Source organism: Anarhichas minor, unplaced genomic scaffold (assembly GCF_050575085.1).
Source record: "Anarhichas minor isolate MPS153535 unplaced genomic scaffold, ASM5057508v1 ptg000021l, whole genome shotgun sequence".
Lineage (NCBI taxonomy): Eukaryota > Metazoa > Chordata > Actinopteri > Perciformes > Anarhichadidae > Anarhichas > Anarhichas minor.
This window is the reverse complement of record NW_027466467.1, coordinates 3,180,732-3,199,880: the sequence shown is the minus strand read 5'-3', so window position 1 is coordinate 3,199,880 and position 19,149 is coordinate 3,180,732. Positions and strand designations below refer to the sequence as shown.

The window sequence follows — 19,149 nt, the reverse complement described above, 5'->3', positions numbered from 1 at the left end:
GTGTGTGTGTGTGTGTGTGTGTGTGTGTGTGTGTGTGTGTGTGTGTGTGTGTGTGTGTGTGTGTGTGTGTGTGTGTGTGTGTCCCCCTCTTCCACCCCCTATAGCCTTTCTCATGGAAATTGGCAAGCAAGCAAACTGTGTGCACCTATGACCTATAACTCTCTCTCTCTCTCTCGCTCACACACACACACACACACAGCTGTCTGTGCTATTTCTGACTACCCAGACTGTCGAGTCATCCCAGGACTGAGAAAGCAGAAGGGGGGGGGGGGGGGGTGCTTATCTCTCCCTTCCTGCCCTTTTCCCCTTCCTTTTCGCCCTTTCTTCTCTTTCCGTCATTAATTTTTCAATTTTTCAACTCTTTCTCTTTCCTCGCCTCCTCTTTTCCTCTCTCCTTTAGTTGCTCACATCTAAACTATTTTCTCTTCCAGCCTTCCTGCATCACTTCTTCCCTCTTTCTGTCTACTTCTTTCCATCTGTCCCTCGAGAACTATTTCTTTTCTTTCTCCTTGTCTCATAGATTTTCTGTCATTCCTTTAGTTTTATTCATCCTTTCCTTCCATTGATGGATGAAGGAGAGCTGAGAGGGCTGCAGCACCCTCTAAAATCAGGCATAATAAAAGGAGAATTTAATAAGTTTAAATTGATATTTGACACCCTTTTTTTACGAGATATACACCAGAATTTACTTGTTTCTATCTATAAATTATCAACTTGCAGGCTGTTCTCATACACTATGCATAGCTATACATACAAAAATATATGCACTTTAATTAGCATACATCCAGTAATCAATTTGTATCAAATCTATGTGTAATGTTGAACCAGGAAGTATAAAGAGCGACAAACGCCAGACATTCACACAGGACTCTGCTGTTGTCTGTGAAACCAGAAGTCAATGTTGATTTATTCCTCATAACTTCTATACTTAAGCAACGCCACTTCTGTAGTTATTGTAACGCAAACCACAATCTTTTCCGAAAGCTTACGTAATAGTTTTGCAGCCTAAACCTTATCAGGTCAGTTCATGTGAAGACGGAAGATCGCTTAAAAAAGACTGTAAGCATCTGACGAGCGGAAATTGACACGTGTTGCCGGACATTCGTAGGAGAAAGAATACATTTTCGTAAAATATCATATGAACCGCGAGGAGACGTTGCAACAGTCTTTTTATAACACTTCCTGCAAAGTGTTCTCAGACTCGTTGAAATGAATTAAAATAACCCAAAGACAGACAGACTCCTGTAGAGAGTTCAGTCCATGAACATATACAGAGTGTATATGTGATTTAACTGTAATTAACCGCCGCTGTGCAGCGACACTGTACAAAATGTGATTTGGTGATATAGCTCTGGATTACATGAACATAGATCCGGTAACTAGAGGTTTCTCCAGCTGGGTTCTAAGTGAGGCGAAGTGGAGACGAGACAAAAATGTGTGTAGCTCTGTAGAAACATTCTGAGGTTATCTGTGAAGCGAATATGAACTGCAACACAGACTGGAGTCTCTGCTGACTGGTATGTGATCGTCATTGTTATAAACTACTGTACGATGAACTGCAGGACATCTTTCCGCTCTCAATTTTGGATTCAAAATGAAAGCATAAAACCCATGAACGTCTTGCAGCATTTAGCATAATTATACACGCTTGACTCTCTCCCAGCACCCCTAATTCTGATTGACTTCCAGCCTCCCTCCTTCCTGCTTCCTCTACTGCCTCCTTCATGCATCCTCTCTTACTTCTTTCCATCCTTTTCCTCCACTCCCTCCTTGCCTCCTGCCCTCCTTCCGACCATATTTTCTTCCTCCCTGCCTCCCTCTCCTACCTCCCCTCTTTTCCACCCCTGCCCCCCCCTCTCTCTGTCTGTCTGCTCTCTCCGAGCCATCTGACTCGGCAATGACCGCCTGTGACCTTTAGCTGAATGCAGGAGAAGGAGGAGGAGGAGGAGGAGGCAGATAGACGAAGAGCCTGCAGCGGATGACAAATGAGCTAATTGCTTCAGATTAACCATGGAGTGTCTGCTCACAGCCTCGTTCCTGTCTAGACACCACCGCAGATCTGCAGTCTCTCTCCGAGAAGTGAAAATGTTCTAGTGGTTTTCTTTTGCTTTTAAGTTGCACTAGGCAAGTAAAAAGAACTGCAAATCCTGTCAGATGAGGTCAGTAATCCACCCACAGCAGGAGCATGTGTATTAAAGGGGTACCCATGTAATTTAGTATTATACTTCCATAATGTCGGGGGATTCTATATATATATAAAAAATATATTTAAAAAATCCTGGTCAAAATTGATGCAGCGGAGGCCGAGATATCCTAACCTTTAGTTCCTATCAAGCTCCAAAACTCCTACATTTCCCATAATGCAACATTTAGGTATTTTCCTGAAGTCCTGAACACCCGTTAGTAACTCTATTGTCTACAGGCGGCAACCTCCGGTTCTGTCGAGTGAAGCCGATAAGGAAGTGTCTTTGGACTTGCATTATCTCTACTGACCACCAGGGGGCGACTCCTCTGGTTGTATAGAAGTCTATGAGAAAATGACTCTACTTCTCTCTTGATTTATTACCTCAGTAAACATTGTAAACATGAGTTTATGGTCTCAATCTCTAGTTTCAAGTCTTCTTCAATACAGCATGATGTTCATTTAGTGAATTATGGGGGTAGGCTTTTGGGCGGGGCTACCTTGTGATTGACAGGTCTCTACCAGAGCCGTATACAGCGTCTCTACATCCGCTCTCCTCCGCAGTCCAAATATGGTCACTTCTGTTCACTGTTGCAAAACACTAAGATGGCAACGGCCAAAATCCAAGATGGTGATGATCAAAATGACGAACTCGAGGCTTCAAAACAGCCACCCACAAACCAATGAATGACATCAGCTGACAGGAAGTAAACACTGACCCAAGTTTACATGTTACAATTAAAAGATATACAGGGTGTGGTGTTTTAAAAAACAGACGGATACAAATGCTTTTACTTTTTACAGTTTTAAGCCAAAAATATGAATCAAGAAAAGGGTAGAAAACCCTTTGAAAATCTTTTAGACCTTCATGAAGAGAAACTGTGGAACATGCTGCTGTTTTTAAATGAATACAATGTTTGCAGAAAAGAGAAGTTGAAGGAATCTGTTCAAATGAAAGACCTTATAACCTCAGTATTTCTGGATGCAGTCATAAAAGAAGCATTATTAAAAAATGGAGCAGATGCAAAATTTTGTTAGTGGAAGAAGCTTTATTTTGGCACAAAAAAGAAGAAGTGACAAATGAAACGCAGTAAACCCAGAGTGCAGTTTGGCTCGGCGGTAAAGAAACAGTGTTATTGTGTCTCTTCACTGAGACATGTTTTGGCCTAAAGGATGTTTTTCACCGTTGCTTTAAAAATGATTTTTTTTGTCATGCCAAAAAAAAACAAATTGAAAGGAAGAGTAGAGAGGATAGGGAGAGAAAGTAGGTGGAATAGCTGAGGAAGAGAGAAAGAAAAGAAAGTGAATATTCCTTTTTATGTTTATTCAGAGTTGAAAATGTGCCTGAATATTCAACAATAAGTGTTTTTTGCTTTCTGCTTCGCTGAAGTGGAAATAAAGTGCTGTACCGATATTATTATGTAATCTTGTTCCACCTTTTTTTTTGGAATTTCTCTTCCAACGTGCAGAACATCTGGATGGAAACACGACATTAAAAAATAAAAAGGTCTGTTAGTGTGCAGAATGGAAGGAGTGAGGTAAGAGGGAGGAAGGGGAGACGGCAGGAAATGAAGGAAGGAAGAAGCACGAGAGAGAAAAGGGAGAGCATGAAAAAATAGGAAAGGAGGGAGGAGGTCTGCTGACTGACCCGCTGACCTCCCCAGTTGGGAGCGGACAAGTTTTACTGCAGGCTGGCACACACACACACACACACACACACACACACACACACACACACACACACACACACACACACACACACACACACACACACACCTACACACACAGTTTCTCATAGACTTCTATACAATCAGAGGAGTCGCCCCCTGATGGACATTAGCGAGAATGCAGGTTTTAAGCATTTAACCGCAGGTTGCCGCCTGAACTTATTGACAGAAATAAATGGGGAAACAAACACAACCAAAATATTAAGAAATATTTCTGTCACTCAAATTCACTGTCAATACAGCAAGAGAGTCTTGTGTTTTTGGCAATGTGGGCAAAATTAAACTTCCATTTTACATTTGCTTCACACAAAGTAAGAAATATAAACATACGTATGAAGCAACAAGAAGAACGAGGTGTTGTTGTGTTTGAGTGTGAAATGTAAGACAGACAAGAGAGGAGGGAAGGAAAGGAGATAGGAGTTGTGGGAGTGTTTTGGCTGAAAGGACGAAGTTCAGCACCAGCTGACGGAACAGAGAGACGGACAAGCTGTCAGCAGGCAATGCGCCCACACACACACACACACACACACACACACACACACACAGTGGAGGTCCGGGTGTCTTCACACAGATGGCGAGGCTGGCATCACGGTGTGTTTAAGTGTCTGTTCCATTTTGCCTTCTACAATAACACTTCTCTATAACAAGCAGAGGAATGCAATCTGTTTACGTTCCATTATTTTAGCTTGTTTATGTTTCCTCGTGTGTGTGTGTGTGCGTGTGTGTTTGTGTTATTTTCCGCCACCTCTCCTGTCGCTCGGCACCTCTCCTTGCTTCCTTCACTTCATCCTTTCCCTCTGTTTTCATGTAAATACAATAATGACGATTGTGGATCGTCTTCCTCCCGTTCTTTCTTTCAAGACTTGATGCAATATTAAAAAAATGAAAGGTGGAAGTGGTACCATGTGACTGTCTGATGCAGGTTATGAACTCAGTATAGTGTATTGTGTGTGTGTGTGTGTCATGCTAGCGTAGCAGCAGTTCACACATTAACCCTCACGCATTACAGCTTTACAGACGGACTCAGTTCCAGGCTTCTGAAGATGAATCCTCTATTTCTGTCCGATCCCTCCTGATTGATCTAAGCCTAATATTGAGTTCCTTTGCTTCACACCCTTCTTCATATTCAGACATTGTATGTATTGCTACACCATATTAGAACATATACATCGCCTAAAGGCCTAAGGCGTTTGTTTTTAATGAATACTTTCACACAGAAGATGAATATTTTATCAGGCCGAGGTCGATTTTTATGATCTTTCGCACTGCGAATAAACACGTTGTGCAGAACGAGATGAGTCGCGCTTGTATTTTATAAAGAACAGCAACACGAGACAGCAAACTTTATTACTCATTTCAACCTTGACAAACGCAGAACATACTAGATCCACTCCTTCCGTTCTTACCTTTCACAATATATATAATATATAATATTCTCAAGCGAGTATTTTGCATTTTCGTGTTTTCCGAAAATTCACAAAATTCAGATGAAGAAGAGCCTCATTTCAAGTGTTATTGAACAAGTCTTGATGCAAAGTAGAATGTATACACAACTCTCATAAGAAAGTGAAAGCGATGCTCCTTTCATTTCATTTAGAGCCAAAAGTTTTGGTTCCATTTTATTTATATTTTGCCTCTACGCACTGAATGAGGACCGGTCTTATTTTGGTGCAAAGATCGGACGATACGGAAGTGAAAGCAGCGCTCTGTGTATATAAGTGTGAAAGTGCAATAAAATATTATATAGAAATACATATACATATAGAAATACATATTATATCAACTATTTTGTCTCTTTGATCAGTGAATAATCGTGTTAAGTAATCCTGATCTTAATATTGATCAACAATAATCGTGGTTATCATTTGGCCATAATCGTGCCGCCCAATATTGAGCAGATAAGTTTACAACCGATGAGTTTTACAAAGTTTATTGTTTTAAATTCCTTAATATCTGATTCGCTCTGTTTAGAGGAAGTTCAGGCATCAGACTCCCCCCTCCTCACTCCCCCGTCTCCCTTTCTCTCTCTCTCTCATCATTATTCTGTCTGTCCCTCTGACCCATCTGTGTCTCCCAGACACTCCCACAACTCCCCCTCTTCTTCTCTCCCCCCTCTCTCTCTCTGTCTCCGCCTCCCCTCCTCCCTCACATTGACCCCTTTTGTTCACAGCTATTGAGAGGTGGTGGTGGGGGTTCGGTCAGCTGTTTCCTCAATGTGTGTGTGTGTGTGGACAGTGTGGGAATGTTTAGAGAGAAGAAGTTGCAGACAAAGCAGTGTCGGCCCTCAGAGTGTGAGTGTCACCCGGCGAGGACACACGTCGTGTCGGAGCGTCCGCGGGACGTGTAGCTCGGAGTTTAACTGCAGTCGGAACATTTGTCTTTTTTTAGTTTCTTTTATTTTTGTTGGTTGTTTGGGGAGAAAACAAACAAGCAAACATCTTCAGGTTATTATCATCACGGGAATACAAACATCTATACGGGAGAAGGTCTTGTAGAGAAAAGGGACTATGCAGCCGTCATCAGGCACTCACAACCATGACAACTGTGTTCAGACGCAGCTCTGTGGTGAGTTTCTCATCCGAACACAATAATCTATCGTCGATCAGCTGTGATTCTATATTCTAAGGACTGATACTGCTGCTTATAGAAGTTACTCCTCATGTTTTCCTTTTTAAACGTTGTTTAGGACAGTGGAGTTGTCTGAAACAGTTTGACAGAAAACAAGCTGGGAGTTTGAATGGTTTATAACTGATCTATAACCATAAAGGACTTATTAGATGTTAATGATGAGATTAGCTATACAAACATTAGAAAAGTGCTGTTGTTTCCAATAAATGTACTGCATCGGGACACTGATATGATGCACAGTCACATCAGCTGTGATGAGAGGGTTTCATGCATCTCCTTCACTCCTTTCCTCGAGTATTCAACCTCGAAAGGTTTTGGTTGTTCACAAGGTTTACCGCGAGGTCGGCGGTTCGATCCCCGGCTCTTACTGTCCACATGTACAAGTGTCTGCTCTAAGAGTCAGGACTGCATTGGATGTCAAGGATCTACAGCGGGTGTTTGGAGTTGTTCTCTTCTCTGGCTGGTGTGTTGATCATGTTCTGGTTATAGGGGGATGTTTCACTCGACCTGGTAAGCAGTGTGTTGTGAAGCCTCATCTTGTTTTTAAAGTCATTTCAGCATTTCAGAGGAGCTAAGCGGGTGAAGTACAAGTTTGAGAATCCCGTATGAATGGTTGGATTCATAAAAGGTTATGAAATGGTTACGAGGGGTCACCTGACTGTCTGCGTGTAACGGTCAGCTGGTCAGAAGAACATAACAAGACTGTGAGAACTGGTGTGAACCGTCTGAAAAGCAGCCTGCAGTGTGTGTGTGCGTGCGTGTGTGTGTGCGTGCGTGTGTGTGCGTGCGTGCGTGCGTGTGTGTGTGTGCGTGTGTGTGTGTGTGGTGTCTGCAGGCTACTTTATGTTCTTCTGTCTGACATGGCCTGACCTCCGCCTGCTCCCTGTGAAAAAAACAAAAGTGTGAGAAAGTGCTCCGTTTGTGTGTGTGTGTGGTGTCGATGGGGGTGGTGGATGCAGCAGGAGGGGGGTTCGAGCAGACTGCCTCTAAACAAAGCTGTGTGTGTGTGTGTGTGTGTGTGTGTGTGTGTGTGTGTGTGTGTGTGTGTGTGTGTGTGTGTCCTCTACATAAGGACTACATCTCTGTCTGGACTGTGTCTGAAAACCTTTTTTCACACAAACCTTGTTGTTGGATTGACACTTTTCAGTCACAGCATTCACAATCAGATACTTTTTAAATAGCAAACTGCTGATACTGACGCTGCTATTTTTTATTAATAGAAATATGTATATTTTTTAACCCAATGAAGAAGCCCAAACCACCATTAAATGTATCAAATACTGAAGATGATTAAATAGATGGATAATTCATCGGTTTAAGCAAAAATGTCAATCGTTTGATTCTATAAAATAATATTTTATTTAATATAAATTCTCCGCTGTGGTTGGCTTTGTATGATTTATAATTTGATATCTTTGAGATTAGTACAGAGTACATATATCTGCAATTGCTTTTCTTAATTTAAAAAATATTGTCTTTATATTAATTCTCATTGTAAAACAGTTATATTGTACATGTTTGTTCTAGTATTTATTGTTTATAGAATATTTTTTATATTTGTTTTGCTTTTTTACTATTCAGTTATTATGTTCTTGACTTTTGCAGTACTTGGCGTATTTTTGTATTTTCTCTTAATTTGTTTACACCGAGGCAAATTCCTTCGAAAATCTAAATAAACCGTATTTTGATTTGGATGAAGCATTTTGTTAAACACATATAATGCTGTAACAATAGAAAAGTTACATACAAGTATGTTACTGCTATTAAATAAAGTGTTTTTCTTTGCGTTGTACAAAACATCCTGACTTTTAGTCCACAGCGTGAGTCAAGATCCAAACAAACTGCATCCTACACTTCCCATAATGCAACTGGTTGGAGTCTTTTCATTAGACTACATCACTATGACATCATCGGGGTCATTTCTCTCAGACCTGACAGAACTCCGCAGCAGAGTAGGACTACGCTAACCGATAACCTGTGTCTCTGTGTCGCTGCAGCCCAGCTGGAGTTCGTCCAGATCCTGGTGATCGTGGTGGTGATGATGGTGATGGTGGTGGTCATCACCTGTCTGCTGAACCACTACCGCCTATCAGCACGCTCCCTCCTGTCCAGACACGCCCCCGCACGCAGGAGACACCTGCCATTGGCCAACGTAAGTCGAAGCGTTTACGCCCAGTGTGTCCTGACACTGCTGGATGTGGATCGTATCCAGATGTGGTTTATCCACACTAACATGATGATGGAGAAATAGCTGCTACGTTGAGGTCAAAATGTATCAACTCCTGTTCTACAGTATGTAACAAGCTTTGATAGCCAATATGTATGAGCTAAAAAAATGAATATATAATGTTTAAACATGTGGATCAAATAGAACGCAGCACATATTAAGTAAAAGAAAAAACATCAAAGCAGGAAATGAAAAACAGCTTGAATGAGCGTGGGATTCAAAAGCAGGCAAAAATGATTTAACATACTCAAATATCACTATAGAAACATTTAAAATATCTTTACACGATTCAATAAAAACATCAGGTTCAAACTGACTTCCTACGGAGTTAATAAATATCACAATGAAACCTTCCCAGTTGATTAAAATCAAAATCAAAATAAATAAAAAATCCGATGAGGCATGTAAACTAATTTGCATAAATGTCCAAAACAGAAATCTGAACATTGGATAAAGCTGGATGTCTCTTTGTATCACCCCAGAGAGCAGAAAATACTGTGAACAACTCTAAGAAAAACAACTCAATTTCTGCCATATTGTTGGGAATAAAATGTTATGTGCTATGAGTGATATCTGAACAAACCCCTCTGTAGAAAATATAAAGAATATAGATATGAACTGAACTGGAAAGTTCGGTGTATGGAAGAGCTACTGAAGTGCAGATTTCTGGCTCAGTCTGAGAAAAAACTCATTTAGCGAAAACTCATTTTAAAGATCTGTTTTGTAAAATGACAAGTGAATAGGGGTAAAAAAATTGTACTAATTTATATCACCATGAAATTTCCCCAGTTGATTACTCACATTAAGACAATCATTTTTTGTATTACAAGTTTTCCAAAATTGCCTGTTTAAATATGTAAATGAGTGATTATCTAATGGTAACTTTGGTGATTTTAGCAGAAATCTGCAGATGCCAACAGACAAAGAAGTCAAATAAACAGCCAAATGTGTTTTTTGGATGTTTTCTTCAAAATTCTCTAAATTGACCGGTGCATGACAAACGCCTGAGGGAGTCTCCGCTTGATGAAAAAAAAACCCATCAGAAGAAAAACAGAGTTTGAGGAGCGCCGAGTGACACCATGTGATCACAGTGATTAAACGCTGCCGCAGGCGAACACTAACACACTGACTCATTCCTTCATTAAGACTATTTCAAGAAACACACACACACACACCTGAGGCTTCTACAAACATACGACTTCACTTGTGCTCCCTGAATCACCTGCTGCTGAATCACTGATGTGTGTGTGGCTCCAGTCTGCAAGTAAGACATGAGTAAAGGATGAGGCATAATCCTACACACACACACACACACACACATACACACACATAGCTCCTGATAAGCTCAGGGGTGTCATTGTCCTAGTTCATTTTGGATTAACAGACAGACACACTGACACACATGCAGACCGGCAGGAAAAACTCGCCAGACAACAAAAAAAAAAAAATGTCTGGAAGGAAAACTTCCTTCCAGACATTTTTTATAGAAGCAAAGACGCTGCTTTTGTCAAACCGATTTCAAATTATTTCCACAACAGTGCGTTGTAATTCTGAGACTTCATTATTCTACGCGGGGAAATCGGGTCATTACATCAGCGAAAAGTCAGAAGATGTGGAGACAAAGAAGTGACTCATCACTCTGATGGATTAAACAGAAAGGATTCGGCAGTGAGAGCCACACGGTTCACTGAGACCAGACTCTGTAGCGATGAGTGTTTGTTGTGCACCAACGGAGCCCTCTAGTGGTCGAAACGTTAATCACACAATATAAAGCACACAAGCTGCTCAACATGTTTCATGAATGCTCTCTGTCTCTCTCAGGAGGGGAGTCTGTGGTCTTCTGAGGCTACGGGGACAAACGGTGGTCTGAACGAGGTGAGTGAAGTAACATTTTGTTAACTTAACCGGAAATCAACCAAGAACTTAGTTTATTAGAACTCAGTTTATTGTTACACAGTGTGACTTGATAGTAATCTGGTGTGTTTCCTCACAACAGCACCAGGTGTATAACCCACGCCCTCCGGACAGAGGCGTGCCCTCGTCCTACCTGCAGCGGGAGCCTCATCACGCCCAGTCCCAGTCCCTGCCTCCGCTCCAGTCCCAGCGCTTCCAGCACACGTACGCCCCGAGTCGCTTCCAGCCGACGTATCCCTACCTGCCCCAGAGCCTCATCGATCTCCCCCCCACCATCTGCCTCTCGGACGGGGAGGAGCCCCCGCCGTACCAGGGACCCTGCACCCTGCAGCTCCGGGACCCGGAGCAACAGATGGAGCTGAACCGCGAGTCGGTCAGAGCGCCGCCCAACCGAACAGTGTTCGACTCCCACCCCATCAACCCATCCAGCTCCTGTCTGCAGGCCAGGTAACAACGGACAAGTTGTCAGTCAAATCACTCACAGAGCGGGAACTCACTGCATTTCAACCACAGGGACCAGGGTCTTTATTTAAGTTCCAGGGCCATTTTAACCCCCCCAAAAGTAGTCCCGGGACTAAAATGACTCAAGGTTCCTGATTTCCTTTAATAGATCCCAAGTTCCTTTACTGGGTCCTGGTCTCCTGGAAAAGTTACTGTGGTGGAAACGGGCTATTGGTGTTGCTTTAGCCCTACTTTTCTTTATGTAGTCTTCCACTTTGTAGTCTTTAATGTACTTTTCTTCTGCATGTTCCTCATTTTTTCTCCCCCTACATTTGTTTTTATCCTTGTTGCTCGCCTCCCATCGGTCTTATTTATTTCCCTTGTTGTTCTGCTTCCAGTCTGCAGGCCCCTCCTCCGAGCGTCCATTCTGGCGTCAGTGTGCTTGAAGCCCAGGAGGCCTTGTCCCGGCATCAGAAGCAGGGCTCTCGAGTTGAGGGAGCTCCCCCGACCTACAGCGAGGTGATCGGGCACTACTACCACCCGACGTCCCTGAGCCCCGGCCACAACCACCGGACTGTGTCGTCCCCACCCCCGTCCTCGCTCATACACGGCCTGCTCCGACCGCCACCGCAGCAGCGGGGAAGCGTGGACAACAGGAACGCAAGGAATACGAAGGAGAAATCCCAGAAGCCCCAGCAGGTTTGACAGTACTGCCTCCGTATCCCTAGCCTGCGCGGGGAAACCAGGATTTTATCCGCTCGCCGCTTGGCAAGCGGTCAGTAGCCGACGAGGAACTACCTGGTGAATGGTAAAATGGTTTAAGGGCTGGTTGGCGTTAGTTGTAGTCGTAGCTGACATGTGGTCAGTTTCACCTTTTCCCCACTCCAGTGCGTCGGGCTAGGACCCGGGAGGCAGCAGACGCCAGCTTCTCGTTAGATAAAGAACTCCTGGAAAACCACATAACTCCTGCAGAGCACAGACACGGGAGAGAAAAATCTGGCACTTCCTGTTCCGCGGCTTCTTATTTCCGGTCGTGAGGAAACACTTCAGATGAACCGATGATGATGATGTCAGAGAGGAAGGGCAGAGGGTGCAAAAGGGAAGGAAGGATACGGAAGCATCCTTCTTCCCTTGACAGCGCCACCTCGTCCCTCCTCCATCAGACTGATCTAACTTCATTCATTCTAAATATTTACTCGTTCTGTTTGTTTCTATAGAACTTTTAGTTTTTCTGTTCGTCTTTCTTTTTCGCGCTTACGGGGGAAAATCTCTCTATCCGGGCAAACGGCGAAGCGTTGCAATCTTCTTGGTTATTCCAGGTTTTGTTTTCTAGTGATAATCCCCCCCCCCCCCCCCTCGCTGCTTTGACTCCATTTAGTTCACGACCGCACAGTAACCAGTGACTCCTGCTGCAGCTGCATCACGGGGACGTGTTAGTTTTTCCAGAAAGAGTTTACATTTAGTTAGCGCCGTCTCGAACTAGCTTAGCGGCCGTAGCACAGAGCTGAAAGTCCTCCAGCTAAATCCTTTTTTTATTTTTGTTTCCTAAAGAAGGTTTGCACAAAGTTCAAGACCGCAATATGATTGAGGAGAGAGAAAACAGAGAAAGTAAGGGGTATTTTTCTAAACTTGATAGATTCATAAGAGTAAAGATGTTTTTTTTCTTCTTCTTCTTCTGTTTTTTATATGTTGTCTAGTTTTAGAGAAAGAAAACATCATTAATCTGTCGGGGTGCCAACTTTCAAGCTGAACATTTTTGCTGCATACGTGTTGGTATGTGTTACATTTTGAGTACACACACACACACACATACACATGTATGCGAACTCAAAAGCACGAATTTACGAGTTATTTATATAATTGCTGAAAAGAATTGCACTATTTTTTAGTATGCGCAGATGGAACATGTGGGAGAGACTTTTATTGTGAAGGAGCTCTGTCCATTGAGGCGTAAAGAGAGCGAGAGGCACCAGAGGGGGGTGCACAGCGGCCAGTATCACCATAACTTATCATGGGGAGAGTCGGACTTCGGCTCAACGGACTCGGATCCACCGTTACTGAAACCATTGAAAATGAATAAATCCCTCATTTATGCAAAAGATCCGAGTCTTGCGAGCCAACCGCAAGTCAGCATCCCACCTGTGGGCCCAATCAGAAACTCTGCTCGTAGCTCTCTCTCTCATCCCATTGACCGAATCGTTAGCCAATCCCAAAGCTGGCTTTCACGACCTCGAACCGAGCACACACGAGTCCATCAGACTTTGTCCCGTCGAACAAATGTAATCACGACAATGTGTAATGTAAACGGTAGAGTAGAGGAGGATGTAGATGTAGAGTTTAATCCTGCTCTGTGGTATTTATTTAAATGTCAGGGTTTTTTGTTTTTGTTCATCGGGTGAGAAGAGAGAGAGAGAAACGATGCAGATCCAGTGACGCCTAACGTCCCCTTTGTAGTGCTCTGCAGGCCCTAAATGAGTGATACTGTGCACCGCTGTGTAACACACACACACACACACATTACACTAACATGTTTCTGCTTGCAACACACACACACACTCACACACACAGACCCCTCTGGTGAGGTCACCGCTGTCGCAGGCATCTCTGAGCACTTTACTGCACCAGGAAAGAGACAACAATCTTCCGTCAGCCAGCCGCAGCCGATAAAACTTACGGTAGAACCCTTTAATATTCTAGCTTTTAATAATAGTCCAACCTTTAGAAGCCACACTTCAAAAAAAGATGCAAAGAGTTGTGCTCCAAAACTTTAAACATCCTTCAACGGGAAAAAACTAAATGTAACCCCAACACATGGAATCACCAGCTGGGTGTCGGTTTAACTTTTTCAATGCTGTTAGCAGCTTTTTAAAAGCAACATTTGCTCAACTTGCTTTGAGAAATGTGTTTTTTCGTCTTTTTATTTCTCAAGTGTTAAATGTTCTTTATACAAGCAGAACTTTGGCTCAATAAAATACAGTCAAAATTGGCAAAACGTTTATTTAAATCAGGAACCATGTTATCAAAAATAGGAAAATTCTGTCGGAAATACCCAGCCGGGGTAATGACAAAAAAATTACTACATTTTAATTTTTTTTTATTTTAACCTCTTCTTCCCACGGTGGATATTTCCCTTCTGGAGCAGAACTCTTTGTGTGTTGAACGCAGCACGAGGCGAGTTGTCGCAAATTAAGACACACAGAAGTGTTGAAAAGTGACACGAGTGTTGACAACAACTCGTCCTCTTGTCGTCTCTTTCAGAGTGTCGGACTAAAGGTCAAAGTTTAGCTCGCTAACGTAGAAGATTAGATCCTTCTGTAGGTTTTTGTCTTTTAGTTGCTTCTTGTGTGAAAATGTTTTTGGAACCTCTTTTAACCGGCTGGTTCTGAGGTTCGCCAGTTGAATTTAAAAGTGGATGTGAAGGAACCCTTTAGTGTCCAGCCTTTATGCAACAGCGCCCTCCGCAGGGACCGAACCAAACCACCGCCAAAACCTCCCGAAGCTGAGTCGGTCTAACTTTGTAGCCTGAGGAGAAGAGAGTCAAAAAGACATTTTTATAATCGGATGCGGTGAATCTTTAAATCCTTTTCTTCCTCGTGTATTATTGTTACATCGGAGTCAGAGCCGAGCGTCCGTTAGTCTGAAAGATAAATCCCTGGTGATCTTTGAAAAGACAAGACGGTCCTTTAACAGCGCCGGTTTGAGGTTATTCAAAGGCAGAGTCGTCTGGCTTTCCACGGATAACAAACATTCTGTCTGCTGTAGTGTAAAAGCGTTCTCTTACTTGTTCCCCAAGGTGCAACTCTGTTTCTTAATCCAGACAGAGATTGTCAGAAATCTTCTTCTATGGTGCAACAGACAGAATCATTTTTATCTGGATTGAGGAGTCTTTGAGTCTTCTGGAAATACCTTTAAAACACAGATATGACCGTCTGAATATTGTCAGTTATTTAGCTTCCAGAATAACGGATCGACTCAACATTACTCTGTCTAAACATTCATCGAAGCCTCATAAAAACAATTGGATTTTTGTTTAAAAAGACATGGGATGATAAATTACCATAAGTTCCTCAGATGAACAGTTGTGCGAATCCTTCCTTAAACTTCTGTTACTCACACAAAAAAAAGACAAACAATCAGAAGTCATTTCTTTGTGATTGGCCGCCCCTCTGTCTTCTTTACTGTCTCTCTTTCTCCCTTTGCTTCCGGTGCTGATCCGCCATGTCGGCACATAGGATTCAATGACGAAAAAACAAAAAAAATCACGACATAAAGAAATCAATCTCTTGACCCAAAGCAGCTAAAGGAGGAAGAGTGAATCAATCACCTTTGACCCCAAAATGAGATTATGAGCCCAGTCCCAGTACAAGTTTAGTTAACTTATTGTCCCTCCACCAGTGTTATACTTGTTTTGAACTGGGCTGCCTTTTTGTTTTTAAGTGGTTTGGTTCCCTGGAGGGTTCGCAGCGGGTACGAGAAGGCTGGACCGGCTCTGGTCGGGGCGTCACAGTGAAGAAAGAAATGATAGTACGAATTATTTAAAAAGTGTAATGTGCCTACAGTAGAGGGGAGGAGACGTGAAACAGTGGAGGATCAATCTCTCGCTTCAGGGAAACCTGCGCTGGCTGACCATACAAACAAATAAAAAATTAAATAAAAAGACAGGAGGAGAGAGAGAGAGAGGAGGGGAAAGTCCTTCAGGGGCTCAGTGGAAGCACACATCACACACACACACACACACACACACACTGGTATGTTTACATCCCACAAGCCGAGTGTCATATAGTGCCATTACTTTGGAGACAAGGCAGACATCTCTACTGCTGATATCTCTCACCAGAACAAATTGTTCATGTCTGAAGCCGATCAGGTTTCTGTCTCCTAAAATGTGTCCAAGGCAGAAATAATCTGTAAGTGTTTAAACTGGTCACACATTTCTCCAGCGTGAGTGTTTTTGTAAAATCAGCGGACTATGTCTTTTCCCAGAGCAAAGACTGTGTGTGTGTGTGTGTGTGTGTGTGTGTGTGTGTGTGTGTGTGTGTGTGTGTGTGTGTGTGTGTGTGTGTGTGTGTGTGTGTGTGTGTTAATGTACACTGACTTGCCCTGGGAAAGACTCCAGCCGTCTAGACAAAAACTAAACACACAAACTCAAAGCAGACTAAACAAACTAACCTAAGAACCAGACCACACGCACGCACGCACGCACACACACACACACACACACACACACACACACACACACACACACACAGGTGCACTTTCATACATCCACATACATTTTTGTTCTTATTGTGGACCACACAAGATAGTGAAAACATTCATCTATCTCACACACACACACACACACCTGGATCACCTCCACAGTTGCCCCGCCCCTCCACCTCTTCTTCTTCTTCCTGTCTGAACGAGCTCTTCCTGTTCCCTAAAGATGCCTGCTGTCCAATGACAGAGCTCCTCTCAGACCGGCCCTCGCCGCCGTCATTGGCTGTCTTGTCTGTTCGGTCGGTCTCCGTGGAGACGTTTGCGTTGTTATTGTTATTGTTGCTATGTCGTATACAAGTGTGCCTGCCTGCGCTGAGACGGGCAAAACATGAGTGGTTCGTTTGGGCTGTCAATCATCCCGGGCCACGCCTCCTTACTGTCTCAGATGAAGATGATGATGATTGGATGATGATGATGAAGATTGAGGATGATGAAGATTGATGTTTTTGATAGTGATGCCGCAGAGAGCGTTGCAATACACCTACTATTTGCCTTTTTGATAATATTAGTCCTATTTTAACGTAGTGTGCTAAATGTATGTTTTTTTTTTATTGTTGTTGTTATTGTTGTTTATTCACTTGAAAACTAAATGTAATTTTACTTCAATCCATCAATCACACAATTGTTTTATTTTTTGACTTTTTATTTTGTAAAACCAACTTTGAGAGTGTAAAACTACCGAACACACAAAAGCTGCAGATCACTGGGAGGACGTGGAAATACCAGAAACTGTATACTTCTGCTTTTAGTGCCGTTTCCAGTTTCAAGAGAAAACCATTTGTCAGAGGATGAAAGCGATGAATCTACAATTTTTGCAAACTGCCGCTTGTGCGCCTCTCACTCAGTCCTCCGCGCACTTATAAGTTCAAGTACACGGCTTCGTGCACGGAAACGTCAAGTCCGAATCATCGGCGCTCCTCGTCCCGGCCCAGCGTCTACATGTGTGCCTTCTGGTGTCCGGTCCGACGGAGACTTCGTCCGTCTGCAAAACGCCCCACAAATACTTTTTGCCTTTTGACACTTAAGACATCGGAACAGCTCCAACGTGTTAATAAAATACTTCTCGATACACGGCCATGAGGTATGGAAGTCCATTCACGCCAAGAAACGGAAAAAATAAATAAAAAGATTATAGTGAAGAATAATAAAAACGATACATAAGGAATGTGAACATCTACAGCTGTTATAACTAAATAAACAAACATCTGCTGAGGAAGATTGTCTTGATACAATCCAAAGCTCCAGAACCTTCTTTGTTTATGACTTACTAATAAGGATGCACTGATCCGGCTTCTTTTTTTTTGTATCACAAAAAGTAACTATTTACATAATTTTTATTCATTATTAAGATAATAAATTATACAACAGCAGCTTGTTACATTTTTTTTTTTTAAATGAACAGGAATAACAATTCAAAAGTAAACTATTTTAAAGCAGCAACAAATTTGTCAAATGCAAGTATATAAATAAATAGTACATATATACATTATGTATATAGTATATACACGCGTTACTTATGCTGAGTTCCAGAGATGTCGGAGAGTCAAGACATTTTGTTTACAACTTGCGCTCAAATGCATCATTTTATCAGCGAGCTAACAAATGAAAACTCTGACTTCCTGATGCTGTTTGAAGCTAAAGAAATGCTTCGGTCGTGTTTATTTTACTCGTTCACGTTAAGGTAAAAAAAAGGTGTGGAGGAACTCCGACCTGCCAGCTGGGATTCTAGTTTTACTTCCGACATTTATTGGAACGCAACATAAGAAACGACATAACAAGATGGCTGCCACGAAAATAAAGAAAACAAAGCCTCTGACCTCCAAAACACAAAAACACACCACGTCTGTCCACGTTATAATTAAAGACATTTCCAAAGAAGAAATCAACCTAAACGAGACTCTTGTCGCTGAGAAAAAGACAAAAGTTACACCTGACTTGAACTTTTATTATTTAGAATTATAAACAACGCCTTTTTTTTTCACCAGTTCCTGTAACTGCTGTTGACCTGTAGACAAGTATTTGAAGTAATAACACATACTGGTACTTGTTAGAAACTAAGTTACAGCGTCAACAGACTGGAGAAAATAGTGTGAAAAAGCTTTTGTGTTTTTGCTCATTCTGCCTCGTCGTGTTTCCTTTCTGCTCACTCTGCTCTTTGAAATCAGCGCTGCACGGCGCCTTTCCTCTGACAATGTTAAAGAAAATACATGTAATATGTTATATATATGTTGGTTGCAGTACGTATGTGTGCATATTTAAACAAGCCTCGCTATCTCATCACCTGCAGTGACTGTTGTAGAAGTCTTCCACCTGTTGTTGAGTTTTATCCTGCACACGCATCTGAATAATGTGGGACCTGTACAATAGATCCGGATTCCTGCACACAGCATGTGATCTGTTTTATGTAGAAAACAAACGTCGGGTTTTCCCTGAACTCATCTTCAGCAGCAGGTTCGTAGTTCTTCCATTGAAGTGGAAAGAAGACGAAGCTGAAGTGTTCTCTCTGTTCACAGCATGGTTCACATACTTATATAGAGGCCTACTTATCCTCAATGATAATAATAATTGCTTATTTGTGTATTAAATAAACAAACGTTTATTTTAATTTATAATGGATGGTCTACGTGTTGCAACGTTTTGTTGTTATTTTTTTGTTTGTTACGAACCGAAGACAACGGTTTATCGTTGTTGTCACAGAACACCGTATAAATCGGACACATTTCAGTTAGCCTACGATTTTAAAAAAATGAATAAAAAAGTTTTATAAAATA

The 19,149-nt window shown here is 42.2% G+C and overlaps 1 protein-coding gene across 1 annotated transcript in view; it reads left to right on the top strand.

Annotated features, from left to right (window-relative positions):
- Positions 1-19,149, top strand: part of LOC142954842 (protein TMEPAI-like) — a 35,148-nt gene extending 15,999 nt beyond the window's left edge. Inside the window, exons 2-5 of the mRNA XM_076096119.1 lie at positions 8,535-8,689; positions 10,586-10,639; positions 10,761-11,125; positions 11,518-19,149. Of these exons, the coding sequence (XP_075952234.1) occupies positions 8,535-8,689; positions 10,586-10,639; positions 10,761-11,125; positions 11,518-11,824 (881 nt within the window). The 3' untranslated portion in view covers positions 11,825-19,149. The remainder of the gene's footprint in view (positions 1-8,534; positions 8,690-10,585; positions 10,640-10,760; positions 11,126-11,517) is intronic.